At 44.2% G+C, this 27,890-nt stretch overlaps 1 protein-coding gene across 3 annotated transcripts; it reads right to left on the minus strand.

The window, feature by feature from the left end:
- Nucleotides 1-746: 746 nt before the first annotated feature.
- Nucleotides 747-27,890, minus strand: LOC110529272 (transmembrane emp24 domain-containing protein 10). Of its 3 annotated transcripts, none has more exons than XR_005052763.1 (6): nucleotides 14,826-15,134; nucleotides 13,740-13,860; nucleotides 8,957-9,030; nucleotides 5,076-5,202; nucleotides 3,058-4,697; nucleotides 747-2,987 (listed from the first exon to the last, which is right to left on the minus strand). XR_005052763.1 is itself a non-coding variant. In XM_021611390.2 (6 exons), exons 1-6 carry the CDS (start codon nucleotides 27,724-27,726, stop codon nucleotides 4,576-4,578), a joined length of 561 nt encoding a protein of 186 aa, XP_021467065.1. In that variant the 5' UTR covers nucleotides 27,727-27,890; the 3' UTR covers nucleotides 747-4,575. The 3 variants fall into 3 exon arrangements, 2 of the variants coding, with proteins under 2 accessions (XP_021467065.1, XP_021467064.1); XM_021611390.2 differs by adding an exon at nucleotides 27,701-27,890 and having other exon boundaries at nucleotides 747-4,697; nucleotides 14,826-14,916; XM_021611389.2 differs by having other exon boundaries at nucleotides 747-4,697.

Genomic DNA, 27,890 nt, shown 5'->3' on the forward strand with positions numbered 1-27,890 from the left:
TTTGCTAGGTAAAGCCCTGCCTTATCTCAGCTCACAGGTCACCATAGCAGCACCCACTTGTAGAACTTGCTCCAGCAGGTATATTTCACTGGTCACCCCCAAAGCCCATTCCTCCTTCAGCAGCCTTTCCTTCCAGTTCTCTGCTGCCAATGACTGGAACGAACTGCAAAAAAATAAATCACAGAAGCTGAAGACTCATATCTCCCTCACTAACTTTAAGCACCAGCTGTGAGAGCATTTCACAGATCACTGCACCTGTACATAGCCCATCTGTAAATAGCCCATCCAACTACCTCATCCCCATACTGTTATTTTACTCCTTTTTACCCCAGTATCTCTACTTGCACGCTCATCTTCTGCACATCTAATCACTCCAGTGTTTAATTGCCATATTGTAATTATTTCACCACTGTGGCCTATTTATTGCCTTACCTCCCTTATCTTACCTCATTTGCACACACTGTATATAGACTTTTTCTATTGTATTATTGACTGTATGTTTGTTTATTCCATGTGTAACTCTGTATGTTTGTTTTGCACTGCTTTGCTTTATCTTGACCAGGTCGCAGTTGTAAATGAGAACTTGTTCTCAACTAACCTACCTGGTTAAAAGAAAGGTGAAATAATAAAATAAAATGACCTAAAGTGAAACATTAAACCTATTTCCAATGATAATATAGACATATGATGGACCATGTGGTGTCCCTCCCTTAGAGGTTATTCAAATCTACAAGCAACACGTTCTGTACATCCATCCAATATTTTATTGAATAAAAGCCCAAACACAGACCTTTACAAATTGATATCAATCAATATAGAAAACATTGCAAATGTTCACTGTTAAAAATTTATGTATCCCACATGGTTTTCTGTTTGTTTTTTTACGATTTGGTGCCATTTTCACAAATATGTGAATTTTCTAATCTCTTAGTACAAAACTCCAAACTGGTAACACTTGTAATGCAGCCAGTCTTACATTCAAATCCTTTCAATATTACTTTATTTGGTTTGTAGACATCGTTCACTACACAACCATTAATCCAAAATATAAAGTTTACTGTGAAATAAGAACATTGGTTTAATCACCAAAACACAACCTAATGACATCTCCTTAATTTAGTTATTTTAACCAATTAATCCAAAAGCACAAAAACACTTTTTAAGATATGTTTCAATTTGCTCTTTGAATGTAGTATGCTCCAGTAGTGTAAATTACAGTACATGACACTGTTTCACATTCGGCAATACACTTGCACTACCCATTAAAATGAACTGAACTTGAAATGTCAATAACTTCTATCCCATGTCTGATCATCGAAGACAACTTTCATAAGGTAATCAAATGAAAGAAACGTTTAAGGCGCTAATTGCATCAAACCTGTCTGGAGCGTTTGGCCGTAGGTTCTCATCGAAATCACAGTAAATATCATGCACCTGGCCTGATATAGGTCTGGATTGACGTCATTGCATGAGTCATCCATGGCCTAGACTAGAGGGTGGTGGTTCGCTCATGGGGGTGGCAATCATAGATCTTCCACCTGTGTTGTACCTAATGTATTGTAGTGGTTCTGTACGTGTCTCACAGTTCATAAGAGCGTGGCACTAGCAACACCAGAGGTGTGGGTTCCATTCCTACTGGGATCACATACCAAAAAGTGGACTGTTGTCACTTTGGATAAAAGTGTCTATGTAAATGGACTATTTTACAGAACCGTACTACCCAATGCTATTTTAGTGAAGCATTTATTTATTGTTAAGGACTTTCTGGATTATTTGCGTATTGGTATTGTATTACTGCAATGCAGGCGCTAGAAACACAAGCATTTCGCTGCGCCTGCTGTAACATCCGCTAATCTGTGTACGCGACCAATAAACGTTTTAATTTGTAACATATAGTACATGTCTGATTTTGTCAATATCAGATTTGTTTTACTTGTTTGACTTACTGTGAAGTAAAATCATAATAGTAATACATAGATCATACTTACGTTTCTACAGACATCCATTGTCATTATTTAGTTCTCAAAATCTGTAGTAGACAAAATGTAAAATCGATCCATTTACCAAACGTTCCGTGGGTTTAATCAAACGTTCCGTGGGTTTAATCAAACGTTCCGTGGGTTTAATCAAACGTTCCGTGGGTTTAATCAAACGTTCCGTGGGTTTAATCAAACGTTCCGTGGGTTTAATCAAACGTTCCGTGGGTTTAATCAAACGTTCCGTGGGTTTAATCAAACGTTCCATGGGTTTAAGTGATCACTGATAAAGAGCAGTTGGATTATGTAATTGTAAAACGTCTTAAAAGAGAAGAGAATCATACCTAAAGTAATGGGAGCATTGAGAAAAGCAATGACTTTATATGAACATGTATTGCAATGTGAAACATGCATTTCTAGATGAAACACTGATTAAATTTGGTGTAAAAATAAAGTGACTGTTGTACTTAGTCAATTGAAAATATGCTTAGTTTTGAAACTGGATTTTTGAAGATCTGTTTTCAATTTTGTATTAAGAGTTGTGGAAATATACCACATACATGTGAAAATTGCACCAGAGATTTTTTTTTTAAAACAGCAAAAAAAAAAAAAACATTTTAAACCAACCCCAAATCCTCACGTAGCCCAAACCCCAGAATTATCTCCAAAAGAAAGCTGGATGGATCTGGGATGGTTGGTGTAGATTCAATGGGTCTCAAAAGAAGAAGAGACATCATTTCCCAAAAGGCCCTGCAGCTCTACTCGTCTTATAACCTATTCAGATGGAAAAGTACATAGATATGCGGCTTTTATATTTTGTACATCTCTTAAAAAACAACTTAAAAGCGTGCCATGGTTCCGCTATAAAATGACCTAGTTTTCAAGATTATATTGGCTGCATCTCAAATGCCACCCTATATAGTGCAGTACTACTGGTCAAAAGTAGTGCACTAGGCCTATATAGGGAATAGGGTTCAAATGGCACCCTATTCCCTATATAGTGCAGTACTACTGGTCAAAAGTAGTGCACTAGGCCTATATAGGGAATAGGGTTCAAATGGCACCCTATATAGTACAGTACTACTGGTCAAAAGTAGTGCACTAGGCCTATATAGGGAATAGGGTTCCGTTTGAGATATAGCTACTCTTTCCCTGAACTTATTAACCCCCACCCCCCAATACCTGCCCTGCATTTACAATCAAAACAAACTAAAGACAGTCAAATTTAGCTACCAAACATGTATGCAAATTAATTAGCTGGCAAAAGCATAAAAAGTTCAGTGGTCGCCATGGTTTCTATTCTGAGTGACAACACATTCCACCTGTCGTTCATAGAGGCCTTCAGTTTAAAACATATTTTTAAAAAAAAAGGTCCCCAAGAATATCGTCTTTGCCCAAACGGTGCCCTATTCTTATAGGGAATAGGTTGCCATTTTGGGCTGAACCCTATATCCTACAGGTCGCTTGGCATGGCAAAGATTTTATACAACGATGTAAAAAAAAAAAGGGGGGAATAGACCTTTCTCGAGGGTGCATCCGTTCATCCCAACAAAATTAAACTCCAGATCAAACTAAACACGTTAAAAATGTCAAATCAAATCAACAAAGCATCAGGTGCTTTTTCAGCAGGATGATAATACATTTCAGAACAAATTGCAGATTGAACAGACATGCACGATTCACTCCTGGACTTAAAAATCTGTGTATATTCTACATTGTTTTTTTTTTTTTAATGTTTCACTCCACTGAATGAGTCCCAGGTGTACATGGCTTTCAGAGAATAAGCTACCCTCGGTGCTCTCTCAGCACCACACCCCTGAATCCTTCCCCTGCTCATTCTTTTTGATGTCCAAAACACCATCTTACTCCCTATACAGTGCACTACATTTGCCAGGAGCCCTATGGGGGGGGAAACCAGGTGCCCTATGGGGGGGAAACCAGGTGCCCTATGGGGGGGGGAAACCAGGAGCCCTATGGGGGGGAAAACCAGGAGCCCTATGGGGGGGGAAACCAGGAGCCCTATGGGGGGGAAAACCAGGAGCCCTATGGGGGGGAAAACCAGGAGCCCTATGGGGGGGAAAACCAGGAGCCCTATGGGGGGGAAAACCAGGAGCCCTATGGGGGGGAAAACCAGGAGCCCTATGGGGGGGAAACCAGGAGCCCTATGGGGGGGAGAAACGAGGAGCCCTATGGGGGGGGAGAAACGAGGAGCCCTATGGGGGGGGAGAAACGAGGAGCCCTCTGGTTAGCAAAAAATAAAAAATGTAGAGCACTCGAGGAAATATGGTGGCATTTAAAAACACACAAATATCTAGGAGGCTGTCCTTACTACTGAATAGTGGTGGTTCCAGGTGTGTAAGGGTCAAAATAAGAACACTGGAAGAGATCGAGACTGGCACACTGTCCAATAAAGGACTACAATTATTCCCGTTTTGCCTCAGGTTTTTGGATTTATTCCTTCTTTTTTGTCTCTCGACAGTACGCGGGTCTCCATCTCCTCCAGTCACAGCGCTAGTTTTGACGACGTTAGTCCGAAGATGGTGGAGATTGATCGGGTAAGCATTTGGCTGCTCTCCCCTGGCGGAGTGGTGATGCCTCTCTACTCGATGAGCTTCTTTGCCTTGAAGAAACGTCGCAGGTAGAAGACCTGCCAGGTGGCCAAGCCGATCAGACAGCACATAGAGAAGATGCTGAAGTACAGGACACGTGTGTTGGTGGACTCTGGAAGAAGGAGAACAGAGTGAGAAATATACTAACATTACAGAAGAGACTTGTTTTGTTTTATTTTTTTTCCTCCTCCAATTATATTCATTAGTATTTATTTGTAAACTTTATTGAGACTTTTGTTATACACACTTTATATAAATTGTGACTTGTTAGAGATGCGTAGGTGATGTTTACAATGAGCTAAGACTAAGCATTAGTGGGCCAATACATAACTCGAGAAATGTTAACAGCAAGTTCCACAAGAATCATGCATGTATCGACAACAAATGGGGAGGTTTGTGTTTAAATTTGAGTTGCACAATCCTTTACCAAGTTAGGATCAGGCTAGAATACATCGTGGTACTACTTTATCGGTACAAGTGCTCTTCTTACCGTTGGTATCCCTCATCTCCTCCTCTCGCCTCTTCATGTAGGCAAAGTCGTTGACGATGGACTCCGATAGGTCCTCCAGCCGCCTTAGCTCCACCTCCAGGGGCTTCAGCTTCTCCACCTTGGCGATCTGATTGGACGAGAGACAACAACAACAACAAAAATCAATCAACAACGCAACGCCACAATCCAGCCCATGTCAGTAGGTGTTTATTGGATTGGATGTTTGAGGGACAGGAACAAATGCATTCAATTGTTTTAAAAGTTTGAGAAATGTGAGTGGTCCCCTGTAGTTCAGTTGGTAGAGCATGGCACTTACAATGCCTGGAAAGTGGGTTTGATTCCTGGGATCAACCACATGTAGAAAATGTAAGCACGCATAACTGTAAATAACTTTAAAAGTGTCTGTTAAATGGCAGATATTTTGTATTATATTATTCAAATGAAGCTTGGACTGTGCTGTGACCCAGTTTGTCCAGTTGGGGTCGCTCTTGAGCTATTCAGCAGTACTGCCAGACCGCAGCAGAGAACAGTTTGTGTTCCTGTTCATGTTGAACTAATCTGCCTGGTATGTAGAACGCTCTACCCGTCCTCCTGCTTTAGTTTAGCAAACGTATTGGATTCCCAAGCAGAGAATCTGGTCACACATGCTACAACTTAAATTTTTTTTTTTTAAAAAGGGATGTGATATGATTAGCAGATGTTGGAAATCGTTTCGTTCAGAACAGAACCCGTTATTATTTGTGTTCTGTTCCGACCAGCAAAATAAAGTTCTGAACCGGGTCGAACCACAAAAATGTACTGGTCTATATCATTCCTTTCTGTTCCCTTTTAAACCGCACATATATATATATATATATATATATATATATATATATATCTATCTATCTAGAGAAGCTTGCTGTGGAGTGAGTGCTGCTAGAGAAGCTTGCTGTGGATTGAGTGCTGCTAGAGAAGCTTGCTGTGGAGTGAGTGCTGCTAGAGAAGCTTGCTGTGGAGTGAGTGCTGCTAGAGAAGCTTGCTGTGGAGTGGGTGCTGCTAGAGAAGCTTGCTGTGGAGTGAGTGCTGCTAGAGAAGCTTGCTGTGGAGTGAGTGCTGCTAGAGAAGCTTGCTGTGGAGTGAGTGCTGCTTAGAGAAGCTTGCTGTGGAGTGAGTGCTGCTAGAGAAGCTTGCTGTGGAGTGAGTGCTGCTAGAGAAGCTTGCTGTGGAGTGAGTGCTGCTTAGAGAAGCTTGCTGTGGAGTGAGTGCTGCTAGAGAAGCTTGCTGTGGAGTGAGTGCTGCTAGAGAAGCTTGCTGTGGAGTGGGTAAACAATTTCATCTGTATTGGAAAGTCATTAAAAGCAAATAGTATTTTAATCGTAATGGAAGGCTAACACACTGTGCTGCCAGTCAGTGTAGGGTGCGAGGTGCAACTGACATTTTTAGGGTGTGTAGAGGGTGGAGATGGAGGCTTGAAGCGCTGGGCATCTTGTGATGACATGTATTATACCTCCAGAGGAACGGCTCCTATGGAGGAGCTTTGAATGTCTTTATAAACTTCAGAGTTGGTTTAACGTTGGATCAGAGCAAACGTTATCTTGTTTCGCTCACAAGCTTCTGTGTTCAGAGCGGCACCAGAATTAAAAACACATCTTACCTTTTTGTAGTTAATAAATCCAATGTGAAACGTGATAACTAGAGTATACTTAACTAACATGAAGTCAATCCATTATTCTCCAATTAAAAGTATCTCCCTCTGAATTACGCTTGTAACGCCGTCAGTATGCTACAGTAACCTAGGCTCCAGAGGGGGGGGCTACAGTAACCTAGGCTCCAGAGGGGGGGGCTACAGTAACCTAGGCTCCAGAGGGGGGGGCTACAGTAACCTAGGCTCCAGAGGGGGGGGGCTACAGTAACCTAGGCTCCAGAGGGGGGGGGGCTACAGTAACCTAGGCTCCAGAGGGGGGGGCTACAGTAACCTAGGCTCCAGAGGGGGGGGGGGGGGGGGCTACAGTAACCTAGGCTCCAGTGGGGGGGGCTACAGTAACCTAGGCTGCAGAGGGGGGGCTACTGTAACATAGGCTCCAGAGGGGGGGGCTACAGTAACCTAGGCTCCAGAGGGGGGGGGGGGCTACAGTAACCTAGGCTCCAGAGGGGGGGGGCTACAGTAACCTAGGCTCCAGAGGGGGGGGGCTACAGTAACCTAGGCTCCAGAGGGGGGGGGGGGGGGGGGGGCTACAGTAACCTAGGCTCCAGAGGGGGGGGGCTACAGTAACCTAGGCTCCAGAGGGGGGGGGGGGGGGGGCTACTGTAACATAGGCTCCAGAGGGGGGGGCTACAGTAACCTAGGCTCCAGAGGGGGGGGCTACAGTAACCTAGGCTCCAGAGGGGGGGGGGCTACAGTAACCTAGGCTCCAGAGAGGGGGGGGGGGCTACAGTAACCTAGGCTCCAGAGGGGAGGGGGGCTACAGTAACCTAGGCTCCAGAGGGGAGGGGGGCTACAGTAACCTAGGCTCCAGGGGGGGGGGGGGGGGGGCTACAGTAACCTAGGCTCCAGAGAGAGGGGGCTACAGTAACCTAGGCTCCAGAGGGGGGGCTACAGTAACCTAGGCTCCAGAGGGGGGGCTAAAGTAACCTAGGCTCCGGGGGGGGGCTACAGTAACCTAGGCTCCAGAGAGGGGGGGCTACAGTAACCTAGGCTCCAGAGGGGGGGGCTACAGTAACCTAGGCTCCAGATGGGGGGCTACAGTAACCTAGGCTCCGGGGGGGGGTACAGTAACCTAGGCTCCAGAGGGGGGGCTACAGTAACCTAGGCTCCAGATGGGGGGCTACAGTAACCTAGGCTCCGGGGGGCTACAGTAACCTAGGCTCCAGAGGGGGGCTACAGTAACCTAGGCTCCAGAGGGGGGCTACAGTAACCTAGGCTCCAGAGGGGGGCTACAGTAACCTAGGCTCCAGAGGGGGGCTACAGTAACCTAGGCTCCAGAGGGGGGCTACAGTAACCTAGGCTCCAGAGGGGGGCTACAGTAACCTAGGCTCCAGAGGGGGGCTACAGTAACCTAGGCTCCAGAGGGGGGCTACAGTAACCTAGGCTCCAGAGGGGGGGCTACAGTAACCTAGGCTACAGTAACCTAGGCTACAGTAACCTAGGCTACAGTAACCTAGGCTACAGTAACCTAGGCTACAGTAACCTAGGCTACAGGGGGGGGGATACAGTAACCTAGGCTCCAGAATCTCGTCTATAGCCAACCCTGTGCGGTACTCAGGCATGTTGTACTGTAGAGTACTCACCCACACAGGCATGTTGTACTGTACAGCACTCACCCGCACAGGCATGTTGTACTGTACAGCACTCACCCACACAGGCATGTTGTACTGTACAGCACTCACCCACACAGGCATGTTGTACTGTACAGTACTCACCCACACAGGCATGTTGTACTGTACAGCACTCACCCACACAGGCATGTTGTACTGTACAGTACTCACCCACACAGGCATGTTGTACTGTACAGTACTCACCCACACAGGCATGTTGTACTGTACAGTACTCACCCACACAGGCATGTTGTACTGTACAGTACTCACCCACACAGGCATGTTGTACTGTACAGTACTCGCCAGTAGCCGGTGTCTGTTAAGGCATCCCCATTCACGAGCCTCGAGCTCAGATCAGTATTAGATTCTCAATACAACCCTAGATATGATAACACACACACGGTACCAGCAGCTAGTCCAGCACACGCATTGTGTGATACCCAAAGTACACTCCCTCGGCTGTCTCCTGAAGTCCACGATCACAGTATAGGGGATACAGTATAGGGGATACAGTGATCGTGAACTTCAGGAGACAGCCGAGGGAGCACCGCCCCCCTGGTCAAATGAAAGACTTGGTCTCTACTCACCTCCTCGTAGTTCTTGGCCTCTACACCGTGCTTCATGTCCAGATTAACCAGCTGGTCGGGGACTCTCCCAGATCCTGGGTGACAGAACATACACCCTTACTCAGTACATTTCCATGCAAAGGCTTTAACTCGCCTCATTCAATAACAGCGAGCAATAACACCGGTTGTCAGGACTCGTTCCAGTCACGTGGGGGGGGGGGGGGGGGGGGGGGGGGTGCGTTCAGCAGGACGCAATGTTTTGTTTCACTCGGATAGAAATGGGATATGTTGAAATGTCGTATCTGCATTGTTCAGCTACTGAAAGTTAACCCTGCTCTAGATAATTTCCCAATCCACTGGTTTCTTGCACTTCACATTTCCAAATAACGAATCTCATGTCATATACAGTGTCAACGTTTATAAATCACTATGTTAGCTGTGCATGGTGACACGGCGTCGTGCTCTGGGTTGTTCTGAACACAATGAGCCTGTTTTGTCGTGTCACACACACCTGAATACTCTCAGGACTCCTTTCTAGGGGCACCAATGGGATGATCTGTTTCCCTGAATTACACGTGAAAGCCCAACACTGTAATATGTTTTATATAACTTAGCTAGTCATGTTGGCCATAGAATAAGCTTATATAATACTGATGCCCACCTGACCCTGATTAGTGATTTATAAATGGTCTGTTTTAGGGTTGCCTAAACAACAGTTGTGGGGAGGCTGGGTTGAGTCCCAAACAAAACAACTACAAGTGTCCTTGCTCTAGTTCCTCGACGACTCAGCGAGGAGAGGCAAAAAAAAAAAGCAATTCATAGTTGAAGACTCTTCTTTGAGTCATAAAAGTGCATTGAAATGACTTAGGAACTGTGTACACTGGAGAGAGATGTGGGGCCACTTGGAGACACCAGTTCGTCTTCTCACTCAAACCGTGTCCTTTTTTTTGTCTTATGTTGCACCTACTCCACATTTCCCAGGAATATTATTTCGTTACTGAATGTATCCAGAATATTTTCAGATTTCGTTATATCAACAAATGTGGTGAAAAGTACAGAAAATGTAAAATGCACATTAAAATCAACAGTGTCATGTTTGCATTCAGTGTTGTCAGTTCACCTGGTTTAATAAGTTTCCCATAATATCCTAAATGTTTCTTTTTTTTTTTCAATCGCTACCATGGTTACGTATTTTCAGATTTCTTCTGTAAGAAACATTTCCATTTAGCCCTATCCATAGAGGCCAATTCCCCCGAGAGTAAAAGGGCTAAGAAAACAGCAGTGTTCCTTGGGGGAAGGACGGGGCGGGGTCATCTCAGAACCCAGAACCAAATGTAGCATGTGCTGGCCAGCCTATAGATGTGGCAGAGGGGTCAATGGAACACAGACCGCGGGGAGACAGGAGGAGGACGCCGGATTGGCGCACATTCAACAAATATGATCAAACATAATGTGGATTTATCAAATCTGTCATGATTTACGTATTGTAAAAGGCCCCCACAATGGGGTTACTAAAGTCAGATTTTTATATATTTGGCTGTTTTCTCTGCATAATATTTACAACTAGTACCTTTAAGGTTTAGAAGAAGTGACTGCTAAATGCTAACTCCCATTCGTATAAGCTGGTTAGCATAGCTAGCATAAAGAAATCGGTGGTGGTGGCCAGTCGATTTCTATTTACAGTTGATCGGTAACGATGACATGAGCATGTATGGGGGGGTTGACATCTATACAAGCATTTTACTCTTGATTTTTTACCTCAACAGTGTGGAATACACATATAATCAATAGCCTAAATGTAGGCTAATTTTGCAGGGAGGCAATGAGAAGATCCGGGAGATCTTTCCCACAAGCGTTTCCATGGCATTTCCATTGTTTGGGTCAAGTTCCATTGACTTCTTGACCGCAATTTCACTCCATGTACAGTGAATTCAGAAAGTATTCAGACCCCTGGATATTTTCCACATTTTGTTACGTTACAGCCTTAATCTAAAATGTATTATATTGTTTTTTTCTCCCCTCACCAATCTACACGCAAAACCCTATAAATTATGAAGCAAAAACAGGTTAAACATCACATCTACATAATTATTCAGACCCCTTTCTCAGTACTTTGTTGAAGCACCTTAGGCAGCGATTACAGCCTCGAGTTCTCTTGGGTACGAAGCTACAAGCTTGGTACACATGTATTTGGAGAGTTTCTCCCATTCTTCTCTGCAGACCCTCTCATGTCAGGTTGGATGTGGAGTGTTGCTGCAGAGCTATTTTCAGGTCTCTCCAGAGATGTCCGATCGGGTTCAAGTCCGGGCTCTGGCTGGGCCACTCAACGACATTCAGAGACTTGTCCCGAAGCCACTCCTGCATTGTCTTGGCTGTGTGCTTAGGGTAGTTGTCCTGTTGGAAGGTGAACCGTCACCCCAGTCTGAGGTCCTGAGCGCTCTGGAGCATGTTTTCATCAAGGGTCTCACTGTACTTTGTTCATATTTCCCTCGATCCTGACTAGTCTCCCAGTCCCTGCCACTGCCACTAGTCTCCCAGTCCCTGCCACTGAAAAACATCCCACAGCATGATGCTGCCACCACCATGCGTCACTGTAGGGATGGTGCAAGGTTTCCTCAAAATGTGACACTTGGAATTCAGGCCAAAGAGTTCAATCTTGGTTTTATCAGACCAGAGAATCTTGTTTCTCATGGTCTGAGAGTCTTTAGCTGCCTTCTGACCAACTCCAAGCTGGCTTCCGACTGGCCACTCAACCATAAAGGCCTGATTGGTGGAGTGCTGCAGAGATGGTTGTCCTTCTGGAGGGTTCTCCCATCTCCACAGAGGAACTAAAGAGCTCTGTCAGGGTGACCATCGAGTTCTTGGTCACCTCCCTGACCAAGGCCCTTCTCCCCCAATTGCGCAGTTTGGCCATGTGACCAGGAAGAGCCTTGGTGGTTCCAAACTTCTTCCATTTAACTTCTTCGATATAGGGGGCGCTCTTTTAATTTTTGGATGAAAAACGTTCCCGTTTTAAACAAGACATTTTGTCACGAAAAGATGCTCGACTATGCATATAATTGACAGCTTTGGAAAGAAAACACTGACGTTTCCAAAACTGCAAAGATATTGTCTGTGAGTGCCACAGAACTGATGTTACAAGCGAAACCCAGATAAAAATCCAATCAGGAAGTGCCGCATTTTTTGAAACCGCCTCATTCCAATGACTCCTTATATGGCTGTGAAGGAGCTAGGAGTCAGCTTACGTTTTCCCCAAGGTGTCTGCAGCATTGTGACGTATTTGTAGGCATATCATTGGAAGATTGACCATAAGAGACTACATCTACCAGGTGGTCGCTTGGTGTCCTCCGTTGCAATTATTGCGTAATCTCCAGCTGCAGTATTTTTCCGTTTGCTTTTGATGAGAAGCCAGCTGCCACCACTGATAGATTATCGGATATGTGAAAAACACCTTGAGGATTGATTCTAAACCACGTTTGCCATGTTTCTGTCAATATTATGGAGCTAATTTGGAAAAAAGTTCAGCGTTGTAAGTGACTGCATTTTCCGGTATTTTTCTTAGCCAAACGTGATGAACAAAACGGAGCTATTTCGTCTACACGAATAATCTTTTGGGGAAAAAATGAACATTTGCTATCTAACTAAGAGTCTAGTCATTGAAAACATCCAAAGTTCTTCAAAGGTAAATTATTGTATTTGAAGGCTTTTCTTGTTTTTGTGAAAATGTTGCCTGCTGAATGCTAGGCTTAATGCTATGCTATCAATACTCTTACACAAACGCTTGTGTAGCTTTGGTTGAAAAGCATATTTTGAAAATCTGAGATGACAGTGTTGTTAACAAAAGGCTAAGCTTGTGTTTCAATATATTTATTTCATTTCATTTGCGATTTTCATGAATAGGAAACTTTGCGTTATGGTAATGAGCTTGAGGCTATGATTACGCTCCCGGATACGGGATTGCTTGACGCTAGAGATTAAGAATGATGGAGGCCACTGTGTTCTTGGGGACCTTCAATGCTGCAGAAATATTTTGGTACACTTCCCCAGATCTGTGCCTCGACACAATCCTGTCTCGGAGCTCTATGGACAATTCCTTCCAACTCATGGATTGTTTTTTTTGCTGTGACATGCACTGTCAACTGTGGGACCTTATATAGACAGGTGTGTGCCTTTCCAAATCATGTCCAATCAATTGAATTTACCACAGGTGGACTCCAAGTTGTAGAAACATCAAGGATGATCAATGGAAACAGGATGCACCTGAGCTCAATTTCTAGTCTCAAAGCAAAGGGTCTGAACACTTATGTAAATAAGCAATTTCTTTTTTGTATATATTTGCAAAAAAAATAAGAAATAACTGTTTTTCGCTTTGTCATTATGGGATATTGATAAGGAAAAAAATATTTAATCAATTTTAGAATCATTTTGAAACAGTCAAGGGGTCTGAATACTTTCCCGAATGCATAGCATTACAAAGAGTGGCAAGGAGTGGAATGATAACTCAGACTGGTATTCAGGCTAGCTACTCACTTGTTAACAATTTGTCACAAGACACTACTTGTGGATGGCATAATGCAGTTCAACTATCAATTACATTGAGCAGTGCCTGCTCTTTGCAAACATCTAGGCGAAGGAGTACCCATCACTCTCCGTAACACAGAAGAAAAACTATACACATTATCTACGTCCCACATGCCACCCTATTCCCCATTTAGGGAACTACTTTTGACCAGGGCTCATAGGCCCTCTGGTCAAAAGTAGTGCACTTAAATAGGGAGCCATTTTGGGACGTAGACTGACTTACCCATTGGTGACTTGCTCTCAAAGCACACTTCAAACATGTCATAATCTTCTGTTGTGAAGGCAAACTTCCCTTTCGTTGCATCTTCCTTCAAGTAGAGGATGTGTCCCGATGAGTCTGTGATCTAAAAACAGGTGACAATAACAAAATGACATAAATAAAAAAGTTAAGAGAGATACATCACACGTTATGACAGCTGCTGTATCATGGCAGTCGCTGTGGGCAATGTTATGTTTACTTAAATGACGTGTAAGGAAAATAACTCACACACATAATGTGCTAAATGTAACAGTATAACTTTAGACCGTCCCCTCGCCCATACCCGGGCTCGAACCAGGGACCCCCTGCACACATCAACAACAGTCACCCACGAAGCATCGTTACCCATCGCTCCACAAAAGCCGCGGCAAATGATATACCTATTTTAAATCCTGCGTTCCCTGTGCTGACATCCACATGATAAATCTACAGCATGCTAACATAGCTAGCCTAGCTAGCAGGTTACACGTATCACAGAGTGGATGATGGGGGGTTAAGACTGACGTGTAACATCCTGAATGAATGTTCACCAACTCAACTGACACTAAAACATTAAAAATGGGGTTAGCAACACAATAACAGTTAGCTCTGATCTGCAAATTTTTTCCCAATTCCTTTACACATGTAATACTTCATGAACTTGGTTTGATAAATGTACAATCCTACCTATTTAATGTCAACAAACACATTTTCACAGGGTAAGAACCAGGAAGGATGTGTCACAGGCCCAATCAGGCTAAAGTTAGCTAGCAAAGCTAACCATAGCTAGCAAAGCTAACCATAGCTAGCAAAGCTAACCATAGCAAGCTACAAACTAACAACAGTTGTGAACAAGACTTTAAAATAATTTATCCGCTATTGGAAGAAAATACACACAGATAACAGGGCGCTGAGGTTATCATATCCACGTATTGCATTTCGTTGTGATAACGTTACTTCTCATCGGGAAATAATATGACCGAACTACGTTTTGGGCCTTCAATGCTAACAGTTAGCAGCTAACTAGCTTAGCCGAGCAACGTCGGTATTACCAAACATCATCAAACTCACCTTCAGGTTGGTTTTGGTGTTGGACTCGTCATTGATATCATACTCTCCCGTGACGAGCACGTCTTTGTGAATCTCTTCCCGTAGACATTTTCTTGAATTTACAGGTAGAAAGAAAGAAATAGAAAATACCGATTCAATGAGAACAGGTAAAAGCAGTAAGGCAGCGAACCGAGCCATGGCTACAAGCCGAATAAAACACGAGCGACAGCTGCAGCTCCGCTGAAGAGCTCCCTCTTACACCTCGGATTTCTCCACAGCGCCGCAGCTGTCAGGGAGGGCTGCTGACAGTTTGGTCAGATAGATAGATAGATAGATAGATAGATAGATAGATAGATAGATAGATAGATAGATAGATAGATAGATAGATAGATACCATAGATACCATAGATACCATAGATAGATAATCTATCTATCTAACCAAATAGATAGATAGATAGATAGATAGATAGATAGATAGATAGATAGATAGATAGATAGATAGATAGATATATCTATCTATCTATGGTATCAATTCAATTCAATTTCAATTCAATTCAAGGGCTTTATTGGCATGGGAAACGTGTTAACATTGCCAAAGCAAGTGAGGTAGACAACATACCAGACAGGACACAAGATAAAATAAATAAGCATAAATATGGGTTGTATTTACAATGGTGTGTGTTCTTCACTGGTTCTTCACTGGTTCACTGGTAGATAGATAGATAGGTAGATAGATAGATACCATAGATACCATAGATACCATAGATAGATACCATAGATAGATAGATAGATAGATAGATAGATAGATAGATAGATAGATAGATAGATAGATAGATAGATAGATAGATAGATAGATAGATAGATAGATACCATAGATAGATAGATAGATATATAGAGAGACATATATATATAGAGAGACATATTTCCCTCAGATTACACAGATCCACAAAGAATTCGAAAACAAATCCAAATTTGAAAAACTCCCATATCTACTGGGTGAAATTCCACAGTGTGCCATCACAGCAGCAAGATTTGTGACCTGTTGCCACGAGAAAAGGGCAACCAGTGAAGAACACACACCATTGTAAATACAACCCATATTTATGCTTATTTATTTTATCTTGTGTCCTTTAACCATTTGTACATTGTTAAAACACTGTATATATATAATATGACATTTGTAATGTCTTTACTGTTTTGAAACCTCTGTATGTGTAATGTTTACTGTTAATTTTTGTTGTTTTTCACTTTATATTTTCACTTTGTATGTTGTCTACCTCACTTGCTTTGGCAATGTTAACACATGTTTCCCATGCCAATAAAGCCCTTGAATTGAATTGAATTGATATATAGATACCATAGATAGATAGATAGATAGATAGATAGATAGATACCATAGATAGATAGATAGATAGATAGATACCATAGATACCATAGATACATAGAGTCCGTAATAAAGCGCCTATAAAATCATATCTATCTATTATAATTTGGGGGTGGGGGTGCTTATATTTGTCAAGTATTTTGGCATCACTAAACTCTCCTTGAAACACCTGCAGTGGAGTGGGATCACAGCCCAGGTCACCATTGTACAGCAATTATGTTTAGTGCCTTGCTCAAGGTCACAGTCGGCTCCGGTATTCAAACTAGCAACCTTTCGGTTATTGGCCCAATGATCTCACCTCGAGGCTACCTGCCACCCTTTATCTAGCTAGGCCTGTATTGGTCTCATTTGAAAATGTATTTTATCACTCTTTTGACAGTAGCTACGTGGTCCTACCAGTTAACTGAATAATTAATTAAACATGTTTGGTGAAAAGTAGCATTTCATTTGATTATGTAATGACCTAACAAACCAGAGAGTACAGTAAGTGGTTAATCCTCAACAGCATTACACAACAGGACGTATCACATTCACAGTTACTGGGTATCCTGAAGATCCCCAAAGCTATTATTTTGTTGTCAGCAGCAGCTCAGGGATTACCCAATTAGGATTGATGGAGCTGTCCGGTTTCCAGGGAAACCTCCGCTTCCGGATCCCCTAGAGAAGACCCAGCACTCCAGTCGGGCCCGCTAAGAGCAGAGGCTGTCACTGAGTGAACACTAATCATAAGACAGCTAAAGCTGTGTCTCCCACTGGTGTTAGTGCTGTACGTCAATTCACCCCTCTGAATTTGTCACTCTCACTGCCACTATTCTGAATTGCCATTACCCCTATGTTTGATGGTATTTAACCTCTATTTATCCAGGTTAGTCTCACTGATTAAGATCAGATCTATTTTACCACAAGAGAGGCCTGCTATTCTGCTGTCAAAATTCCCTAAATGAAATTGCAGTGACCTGCCATTTCCACCAAAGACAAAGTAAAGCTACTGACCTTCCATTTCTACGAGAGCCATAGATAAAGCTACTGGCCGGCCTCTGTAGAGCCATAGATAAAGCTACTGACCTGCCTCTATAGAGCCATAGATAAAGCTACTGATCTGCCTCCATAGAGCCATAGATAAAGCTACTGACCTGCCTCTATAGAGCCATAAAGCTACTGATCTGCCTTTATAGAGCCATAGGTAAAGCTACTGACCTGCCTCTATAGAGCTATAGATAAAGCTACTGATCTGCCTCCATAGAGCCATAGATAAAGCTACTGACCTGCCTCTATAGAGCCATAGATAAAGCTACTGACCTGCCTCTATAGAGCCATAGATAAAGCTACTGATCTGCCTCCATAGAGCCATAGATAAAGCTACTGACCTGCCTCTATAGAGCCATAAAGCTACTGACCTGCCTCTATAGAGCCATAGATAAAGTTACTGACCTGCTTCTATAGACCCATAAAGCTACTGACCTGCCTCTATAGAGCCATAGATAAAGCTACTGACCTGCCTGTATAGAGCCATAAAGCTACTGACCTGCCTCTATAGAGCCATAGATAAAGCTACTGACCTGCCTCTATAGAGCCATTGATAAAGCTACTGACCTGCCTGTATAGAGCCATAAAGCTACTGACCTGTCTCCATAGAGCCATAGATGAAGCTACTGACCTGCCTCTATGGAGCCATTGATAAAGCTACTGACCTGCCTCTATAGAGCCATAGATAAAGCTACTGACCTGCCTCCACAGAGCCATAGATAAAGCTACTGACCTGTCACTATAGAGCCATAGATAAAGCTACTGACCTGCCTCTATAGAGCCATAAAGCTACTGACCTGCCTCTATAGAGACAGTATATAGCTCTGGTTTTCAACCTGGGAGTGATGAGGGTAATAGAGCACTTATGACCTATTACGACCTGCTATGACCAGATACGAGCTGTTATGACCTCTCTAATCCCTTGGTCCTATGACAAATGTCATTGTCAGAGCCAGAGGTTGAGGATTATGACACCTCTCACTAGGAGTGGATGGCGGATGACGTCAATCATGTCTCCACACCCTCTAGGTAATGGCCCTCCCTACCTGAGACCGTGTTGGTGACCTTTATTGCAGGAGCTCCTATACAAACAAACTACAACTGGAGAGACTCTAGACATTGATACTGCGTGTCATTCAGGATGAAGCAATAGTGCTGTGGATACTGTATATAATACACTTCAACAGCAGAAACCAGACTGGTCATGCGTGGTAATTGCATTGTGACTTCCTTGGAAAAGGTTTATTTTTATACAGCCCCCTATATATGAATGTTAACAGAGGTCCAAATGGGTCTGCTTTCTTGTCTGTCTCAAATATGACGTGGACATCATCTCCTATGACAGCATGTATGAGAAATATGGTTCATTCATAGGAAATATTGACACGTGACGCAAATCCTACATTGTCATTATACATTTATATATGAGACATTACCAACTGTGACCAGTGGTGGGTTGTTTTCTTAGTGCGTGAATTTATTTAAGATAATCCTCAAACAGACATACAGAGACAGGAGGAGAGGCTGAGGCAACTGCTATTGGATTTCTGACGAATTCATCCATGTCCTGACTCCTGGGAGTTGAGAGGAACCAAACGATGAGGATGGGGCTACCGTGAAGATGGTGCAGAACCAAACGGTGAGGATGGGGCTACCATGAAGATGGAGAGGAACCAAACGATGAGGATGGGGCTACCGTGAAGATGGAGCGGAACCAAACGATGAGGATGGGGCTACCGTGAAGATGGAGCGGAACCAAACGATGAGGATGGGGCTACCGTGAAGATGGAGCGGAACCAAACGGAGAGGATGGGGCTACCATGAAGATGGAGAGGAACCAAACGATGAGGATGGGGCTACCGTGAAGATGGAGAGGAACCAAACGATGAGGATGGGGCTACCGTGAAGATGGAGCGGAACCAAACAATGAGGATGGGGCTACCGTGAAGATGGAGAGGAACCAAACGATGAGGATGGGGCTACCGTGAAGATGGAGCGGAACCAAACGATGAGGATGGGGCTACCGTGAAGATGGAGCGGAACCAAACGGAGAGGATGGGGCTACCATGAAGATGGAGAGGAACCAAACGGAGAGGATGGGGCTACCGTGAAGATGGAGCGGAACCAAACGATGAGGATGGGGCTACCGTGAAGATGGAGAGGAACCAAACGGAGAGGATGGGGGGATGGAGAGGAGCCAAACGATGAGGATGGGGCTACCGTGAAGATGGAGAGGAGCCAAACGATGAGGATGGGGCTACCATGAAGATGGAGCGGAACCAAACGATGAGGATGGGGCTACCTTGAAGATGGAGAGGAACCAAACGATGAGGATGGGGCTACCGTGAAGATGGAGAGGAGCCAAACGATGAGGATGGGGCTACCATGAAGATGGAGCGGAACCAAACGATGAGGATGGGGCTACCATGAAGATGGAGAGGAACCAAACGATGAGGATGGGGCTACCGTGAAGATGGAGCGGAACCAAACGATGAGGATGGGGCTACCGTGAAGATGGAGCGGAACCAAACGGAGAGGATGGGGCTACCATGAAGATGGAGAGGAACCAAACGGAGAGGATGGGGCTACCGTGAAGATGGAGCGGAACCAAACGGAGAGGATGGGGCTACCGTGAAGATGGAGCGGAACCAAACGATGAGGATGGGGCTACCGTGAAGATGGAGAGGAACCAAACGGAGAAGATGGGGGGGATGGAGAGGAACCAAACGATGAGGATGGGGAGATGGAGAGGAGCCAAACGATGAGGATGGGGCTACCGTGAAGATGGCGCGGAACCCAACGGAGATGCTTGTTGTCGTGGCACAAAGACAAATTCAGTTCTCCCTCTCATCACTGCACTCTCTCTCTCTCTTCTTTACTCCCTCTCTCTCTCTCCCTTCTTCTCCCTCTCTCTTCTCTTCCCTACCCCTCTTTCTATCTCTCTCTCTACTCCACCCTCTCTCTTCTCTTCCCTACCCCTCTTTCTATCTCTCTACTTCCCCCCTCTCTACCTCCCCTCTCTGTCTTATCCTTATCCCCCTCCACCCCTCCTCTCCCTCCTTTTATTTAGTTCCTTTTTTTCTCAGGCAGACGCTACTGCCTGCTTCCTTCCCTGGGTTGCAGCATCGACGCAGGTTGGCGTCAGAGAGGTCTAATTTTACTGCTGTCGATGCTGATGTTAAAAGAAGCGACGAGCACCTGCTATTACTGCCGCCGCTCCTTCTCCTCAGGTCTGGCAAGGCATATTAATAGAGTGATGAATAACACACTGATGGAGCTGAAGACAAGGCATATTAATAGAGTAATGAATAACACACTGATGGAGCTGAAGACAAGGCATATTAATAGAGTAATGAATAACACACGGATGGAGCTGAAGACACGGCATATTAATAGAGTAATGAATAACACACTGATGGAGCTGAGAGCAAGGCATATTAATAGAGCGATGAATAACACACGGATGGAGCACTGAGCACTTACGACATGAAGAGGATTGGGCAAATAGGTCTAGTCTCTCATACGCCAAAACAAGGATGCTTGTGATTGAACCTGAGGAGTTCTATCAAGAGATTTGAGCAGATATTTACTAACACGGCTAGAGGGAAAACTATAGCATCAATATTGGTGCAGGATTAGCAGGTAGCCTATAGCATCAATTTTGGTGCAGGGTTAGCAGGTAGCCTATAGCATCAATATTGGTGAAGGGTTAGCGGGTAGCCTATAGCATCAATATTTGTGTAGGGTTAGCAGGTAGCCTATAGCATCAATGTTGGTGCAGGGTTAGCGGGTAGCCTATAGCATCAATATTGGTGTAGGGTTAGCAGGTAGCATATAGCATCAATATTGGTGCAGGGTTAGCAGGTAGCCTATAGCATCAATATTGGTGTAGGGTAAGCGGGTAGCCTATAGCATCAATATTGGTACAGGGTTAGCAGGTAGCCTGTAGCCTCAATATTGGTGCAGGGTTACAGAGTAGCATATAGCATCGGTGTTGCAATCTACTGCAAAAATAGCCTGCAGAGTTCTGTCCTACTATCCAGGTCTGTACCCAAACAATTTGAACTTCTACTTTTAAAAATTCACCTCTCTAAAAACAAGTCTCTCACCCTCTGCCCCCAGCTGTGCTCTGGACACCATATGTGAACTGATTGCCCCCCATCTATCTTCAGAGCTTGTGCTGCTAGGTGACCTAAACTGGAACATGCTTAACACCCCGGCCATCCTACAATCTAAACTTGATGCCCTCAATCTCACACAAATGATCAATGAACCTACCAGGTACAACCCCAAAGCCGTAAACACGAGCACCCTCATAGAGATCATCCTAACCAACTTGCCCTCTAAATACACCTCTGCTGTTTTCAACCAAGATCTCAGTGACCACTGCCTCATTGCCTGCATCCATAATGGGTCAGCGGTCAAACGACCTCCACTCATCACTGTCAAACGCTCCCTAAAACACTTCAGCGAGCAGGCCTTTCTAAACGACCTGGCCGGGGTATCCTTAGAAAAAGCCAAGGCTAGCTTTTTCAAGCAGAAATTTGCTTCCTGCAACACAAACTCAAAAAAGTTCTGGGACACTGTAAATTCCATGGAGAATAAGAACACCTCCTCCCAGCTGCCCACTGCAGTGAAGATAGGGAACACTGTCACCACCGATAAATCCACTATAATTGAGAATTTCAATAAGCATTTTTCTACGGCTGGCCATGCTTTCCACCTGGCTACCCCTACCCCGGTCAACAGCACTGCACCCCCCACAGCAACTCGCCCAAGCCTTCCCCATTTCTCCTTCTCCCAAATCCAGTCAGCTGATGTTCTGAAAGAGCTGCAAAATCTGGACCCCTACAAATCAGCCGGGCTAGACAATCTGGATCCTTTCTTTCTAAAATGATCTGCCGAAATTGTTGCCACCCCTATTACTAGCCTGTTCAACCTCTCTTTCGTGTCGTCTGAAATTCCCAAAGATTGGAAAGCAGCTGCGGTCATCCCCCTCTTCAAAGGGGGGGACACTCTTGACCCAAACTGCTACAGACCTATATCTATCCTACCCTGCCTTTCTAAGGTTTTCGAAAGCCATGTCAACAAACAGATTACCGACCATTTCGAATTCCAACATACCTTCTCCGCTATGCAATCTGGTTTCAGAGCTGGTCATGGGTGCACCTCTGCCACGCTCAAGGTCCTAAACGATATCTTAACCGCCATCGATAAGAAACAATACTGTGCAGCCGTATTCATTGACCTGGCAAAGGCTTTCAACTCTGTCAATCACCCCATCCTCATCGGCAGACTCGACAGCCTTGGTTTCTCAAATGATTGCCTCGCCTGGTTCACCAACTACTTATCTGATAGAGTTCAGTGTGTCAAATCGGAGGTTCTGTTGTCCGGACCTCTGGCAGTCTCTATGGGGGTGCCACAGGGTTCAATTCTTGGACGACTCTCTTCTCTGTATATGTCAATGATGTCGCTCTTGCTGCTGGTGAGTCTCTGATCCACCTCTACGCAGACGACACCATTCTGTATACTTCTGGCCCTTCTTTGGACACTGTGTTAACAACCCTCCAGACAAGCTTCAATTCCATACAACTCTCCTTCCGTGGCCTCCAATTGCTCTTAAATACAAGTAAAACTAAATGCATGCTCTTCAACCGATCGCTGCCTGCACCTGCCCGCCTGTCCAACATCATTACTCTGGACGGCTCTGACTTAGAATATGTGGACAACTACAAATACCTAGGTGTCTGGTTAGACTGTAAACTCTCCTTCCAAACTCACATCAAACATCTCCAATCCAAAGTTAAATCTAGAATTGGCTTCCTATTTCCCAACAAAGCATCCTTCACTCATGCTGCCAAACACCCTTCTAAAACTGAGCATCCTACCAAACCTCGACTTCGGCGATGTCATTTACAAAATAGCCTCCAATACCCTACTCAATAAATTGGATGCATCACAGTGCCATCCATTTTGTCACCAAAGCCCCATATACTACCCACCACTGCGACCTGTACGCTCTCGTTGGCTGGACCTCGCTTCACACTCGTCGCCAAACCCACTGGCTCCAGGTCATCTACAAGACCCTGCTAGGTAAAGTCCCCCCTTATCTCAGCTCGCTGGTCACCATAGCAGCACCCACCTGTGGCACGCGCTCCAGCAGGTATATCTCTGTGGTCACCCCCAAAACCAATTCTTCCTTTGGCCGCCTCTCCTTCCAGTTCCCTGCTGCCAATGACTGGAACGAACTACAAAAATCTCTGAAACTGGAAACACTTATCTCCCTCACTAGCTTTAAGCACCAACTGTCAGAGCAGCTCACAGATTACTGCACCTGTACATAGTCCACCTATAATTTAGCCCAAACAACTACCTCTTTCCCAACTGTATTTATTTATTTATTTTGCTCATTTGCACCCCATTATTTTTATTTCTACTTTGCACATTCTTTCACTGCAAATCTACCATTCCAGTGTTTTACTTGCTATATTGTATTTACTTTGCCATCATGGCCTTTTCTTGCCTTTACCTCCCTTATCTCACCTCATTTGCTCACATCGTATATAGACTTATTTTTCTACTGTATTATTGACTGTATGTTTGTTTTACTCCATGTGTAACTCTGTGTCGTTGTATGTGTCGAACTGCTTTGCTTTATCTTGGCCAGGTCGCAGTTGTAAATGAGAACTGGTTCTCAACTTGCCTACCTGGTTAAATAAAGGTGTTCTCAACTAGCCTACCTGGTTAAATAAAGGTGTTCTCAACTAGCCTACCTGGTTAAATAAAGGTGAAATAAATCAAATTAATAAAAATGTTGGTGCAGTTTAACCCTTAACAGTTGGATCAATCATTAAACTTCTCTGAGAGAGTTTCGGAGTGAGGTTCTTTGGAAGAATACACATTCAGGAGATAGAGATAAGGTGAAGCAATAAAGAACCACTGTGAAACATATGTCTTTGTGACTATTGCACAAAAGGGTGTGTCTATGACAGAGCAGTCAGTGAGAGCAGTACATTGCGTCTTTCAGTGTGTGATTGCCGACTTCCTCTCACCGACCCACCCTCCTCTACGTTCACTAGAGCACGCACAAAGCATTTCCTGAGCACAGGCATTGAGCAAACTGCCTCCGTTAAGTATATACAAGGGAAATATAGGGGACATAGGAAATGAGCGAATGAGTTTGAATAGATGGCTGGTGCTGGGGTAGGAAGGGGGTGGATGAGAGTACATCAGTACATGAGAGTAATATGATATGCTGCAGTGACAGAGATGTGTGATATATAGGCCTAGGTATTATATGTCTAACATAGTTGTCGTTTATGCACCTACACAATTCCTAATCTGGCCCTCAATTCCTAATCTGGCCCTCAATTCCCAATCTGGCCCTCAATTCATAATCTGGCCCTCAATTCCCAATCTGGCTCTCAATTCATAATATGGCCCTCAATTTCTAATCTGGCCCTCAAATCCCAATCTGGCCCTCAATTCCCAATCTGGCCCTCAATTCATCATCTGGCCCTCAATTCCCAATCTGTCCCTCAATTCCTAATCTAGCCCTCAATTCCCAATCTGGCCCTCAATTCCCAATCTGGCCCTCAATTCCCAATCTGGCCCTCAATTCCCAATCTGGCCTATCATGGCCACCTAATCATCCCAAACTTCCAATTGTCTCATTCATCCCCTCTCTTCCTGCTGTAAACGAGAATATGTGCTCAGTCAATTTACCTGGTAAAATAAGGGTGAATAATAAATAAATCCCACCCGACTCTTCCTCTTTTATGGCCTATGGATCATGATATGGGATTCACATTTACATTATTCTTATACGTGCCATGGTCAAAGGCACACTGGTAGATGTTTTATCTAGTCGGCTCATGGGATTCAAACCAGTCTACCTTTCGGTTACTTACTCAACACTCTTAAATCGCTAGGCTACCTGGCACCTGTAATGATAGGGTCGCTAGGCTACCTGGCACCTGTAAGGATAGGGTCGCTAGGCTACCTGTAATGATAGGGTCGCTAGGCTACCTGCCACCTGTAATGATAGGGTCGCTAGGCTACCTGCCCCCTGTAGTGATAGGGTCGCTAGACTACCTGGCACCTGTAATGATAGGGTCGCTAGGCCACTTTGGCAACTGTAATGATAGGGTCGCTAGGCTACCTGCCACCTGTAGTGATAGGGTCGCTAGGCTACCTGTAATTATAGGGTCGCTAGGCTACCTGCCACCTGTAATGATAGGTTCGCTAGGCTACTTGGCACTTGTAATGACAGGGTCGCTAGGCTACCTGTAATGATAGAGTTGCTAGGCTACCTGGCACCTGTAATGATAGGGTCGCTAGGCTACCTGTAATGATAGGGTCGCTAGGCTACCTGGCACCTGTAGTGATAGGGTCGCTAGGCTACCTGTAGTGATAGGGTCGCTAGGCTACCTGTAGTGATAGGGTCGCTAGGCTACCTGTAGTGATAGGGTCGCTAGGCTACCTGGCACCTGTAATGATAGGGTCGCTAGGCTACCTGTAGTGATAGGGTCGCTAGGCTACCTGTAGTGATAGGGTCGCTAGGCTACCTGTAGTGATAGGGTCGCTAGGCTACCTGCCACCTGTAATGATAGGGTCGCTAGGCTACCTGTAGTGATAGGGTCGCTAGGCTACCTGTAGTGATAGGGTCGCTAGGCTACCTGTAGTGATAGGGTCGCTAGGCTACCTGTAGTGATAGGGTCGCTAGGCTACCTGTAGTGATAGGGTCGCTAGGCTACCTGTAGTGACAGGGTCGCTAGGCTACCTGTAGTGATAGGGTCGCTAGGCTACCTGCCACCTGTAATGACAGGGACTGGCGCCACAGAATGGACTCCAAAGTCAAGTATAGCATAATAAACCTCCTACTCATCATGGTACCGACCAGGGATGAGGGTCAGTTGCAATTTAAATTCCAGTCAATTCAGGATGTGCACTGAAATTCCAATTCTCTTCGATGCTTTTCAATTGGGAAAAGTGGAATTTGATTTACTTTCTGAATTGACTGACTGGAATTTAAATTCATTTGACCCCCAACCCTGGTACGGACTTCTAGGGGGCAATCTGAGTTTGCAACTTTGCTGTCCTAATCCGTAATTCTTCTGGCTTTTGTTCATTTAGTTTGGTTGTATAAATGCTTGAGTAACTCTCTGCTGTTCCCAGTTTGCCGTATGAATGAAGAGACATTCTCTACAGTGTGACCAGACTGTGTGGCCTGCATACCTTAATAAGACCAGCATCAGAGGAAAATAGAGTAGGATTGTGGGGTGTATGAATAATTCAATAAAACATAGCTTTGCTCTTAAAACGAAAGTCTTCTTACTCAGACCATCACTCTAGTTCACTGTTATATCTGCCTGTGGCCCTACTTTGTCCATTATGCCCAGACTAGTAGACATAGTGTAGAGGTTTCTGCTTTCAAATGCAGCATTTCAAACATAGACCAACAGCAGCCCCATTTTCTTGAGAACTTTTCTTCTCTTGTTCAAATGTTAGACCAGGGCTCTCCTACCCTGTTCCCAGAGAGCTACTGTCCTGTATGTTTACACCAGGGCTCTCCTACCCTGTTCCCAGAGAGCCACTGTCCTGTAGGTTTACACCAGGGCTCTCCTACCCTGTTCCCAGAGAGCTACTGTCCTGTATGTTTACACCAGGGCTCTCCAAACCTGTTCTGAGGTGTTCCTCATATTTGTCCTGTTTACAAAAAAAATTAAATGCATTTTACCAAGAAACCATTTCAGGCTATCAATCAAATTAGAGTAGCTAGACTGTCTGACTATCGTAGCAGGCATATCTGCTGGAAAAGTTGAGACTTTAGAAAAGCAAGCAATAACTAAATGTAATGAAATTCCTTTCAGTCTTTTACCCAGATTTTATGCAGAGAAGCATATTTTGTTTTTTAATAAAGAACCACAAGTCAGGATACAGACAGCTCAAAAGGTGTGCTTAGATATGTAATAATATATATATATATATATATATATATATATATATAGCATTAAGAATAATGATTATGACTCTAGATTGCAGGAAAAAGCTGTTTCAAGTGTTTGAAAAATGCTAAATTCTCCAATTTACTTAAAGGGGAATAACTCCCTGGACCCACTTCCAGGCATTCTCACATAACTTGTGCCCCCTCTGATCTTTATTCAACATTATATAAATCCCTTTTAGAGGGTCAGAAATGGACCTAAACATTCTGCAGGTGGACTTAAACAAAAATCCAGTCGTTTGATCATGCGAAAACTGCAGCTGTTGTTGCTCTAATATTATCCGACATGGCACGTTGTGTTCCTGACTGGGACGTATAGATCTGTTACAGTAGTAGGCTAGGCTGTAGCTATATCAAGCAGACGTGCATCTAGTCCTACCGACTGTAGCCTAAAGCATGAGCTTCATAAATGAGTGAAGAAATATTAGAAAATAGACCATCATGGTCCGACATTATTTAGCTGGATTCCTAATAAATTACCTCCAAATGCGGTTTGCTGTAAACATCCGTCTCTTGCCCAGAGGCGCTATCCCTAGTAGCCGAACGCATGATCGAAGATGTCAATATTCACCATTTTAGAGACAAAGTTGCTCGAGCAAATAGATTGTAAAGTGCAAAATAATTGATTGCCAATTCGATTGAACATCAAAGCGCAAAAGTATGTTCCAGA

This window comes from Oncorhynchus mykiss, chromosome 8 (genome assembly GCF_013265735.2).
Source record: "Oncorhynchus mykiss isolate Arlee chromosome 8, USDA_OmykA_1.1, whole genome shotgun sequence".
Lineage (NCBI taxonomy): Eukaryota > Metazoa > Chordata > Actinopteri > Salmoniformes > Salmonidae > Oncorhynchus > Oncorhynchus mykiss.

Bases quoted from the DNA above. Each gene is read 5' to 3' on its own strand.
- LOC110529272 (XM_021611389.2), bottom strand. From the start codon at position 15,002: ATGGCTCGGTTCGCTGCCTTACTGCTTTTACCTGTTCTCATTGAATCG. The intron at 9,031-13,739 runs GTAAGTCAGTCT...TCTGTCACCCAG, and splicing joins TGAGAGCAAGTCACCAATGG to GATCTGGGAGAGTCCCCGAC. The intron at 4,698-5,075 runs GTAAGAAGAGCA...TCCTTCTTCCAG, and splicing joins GGAGATGAGGGATACCAACG to AGTCCACCAACACACGTGTC.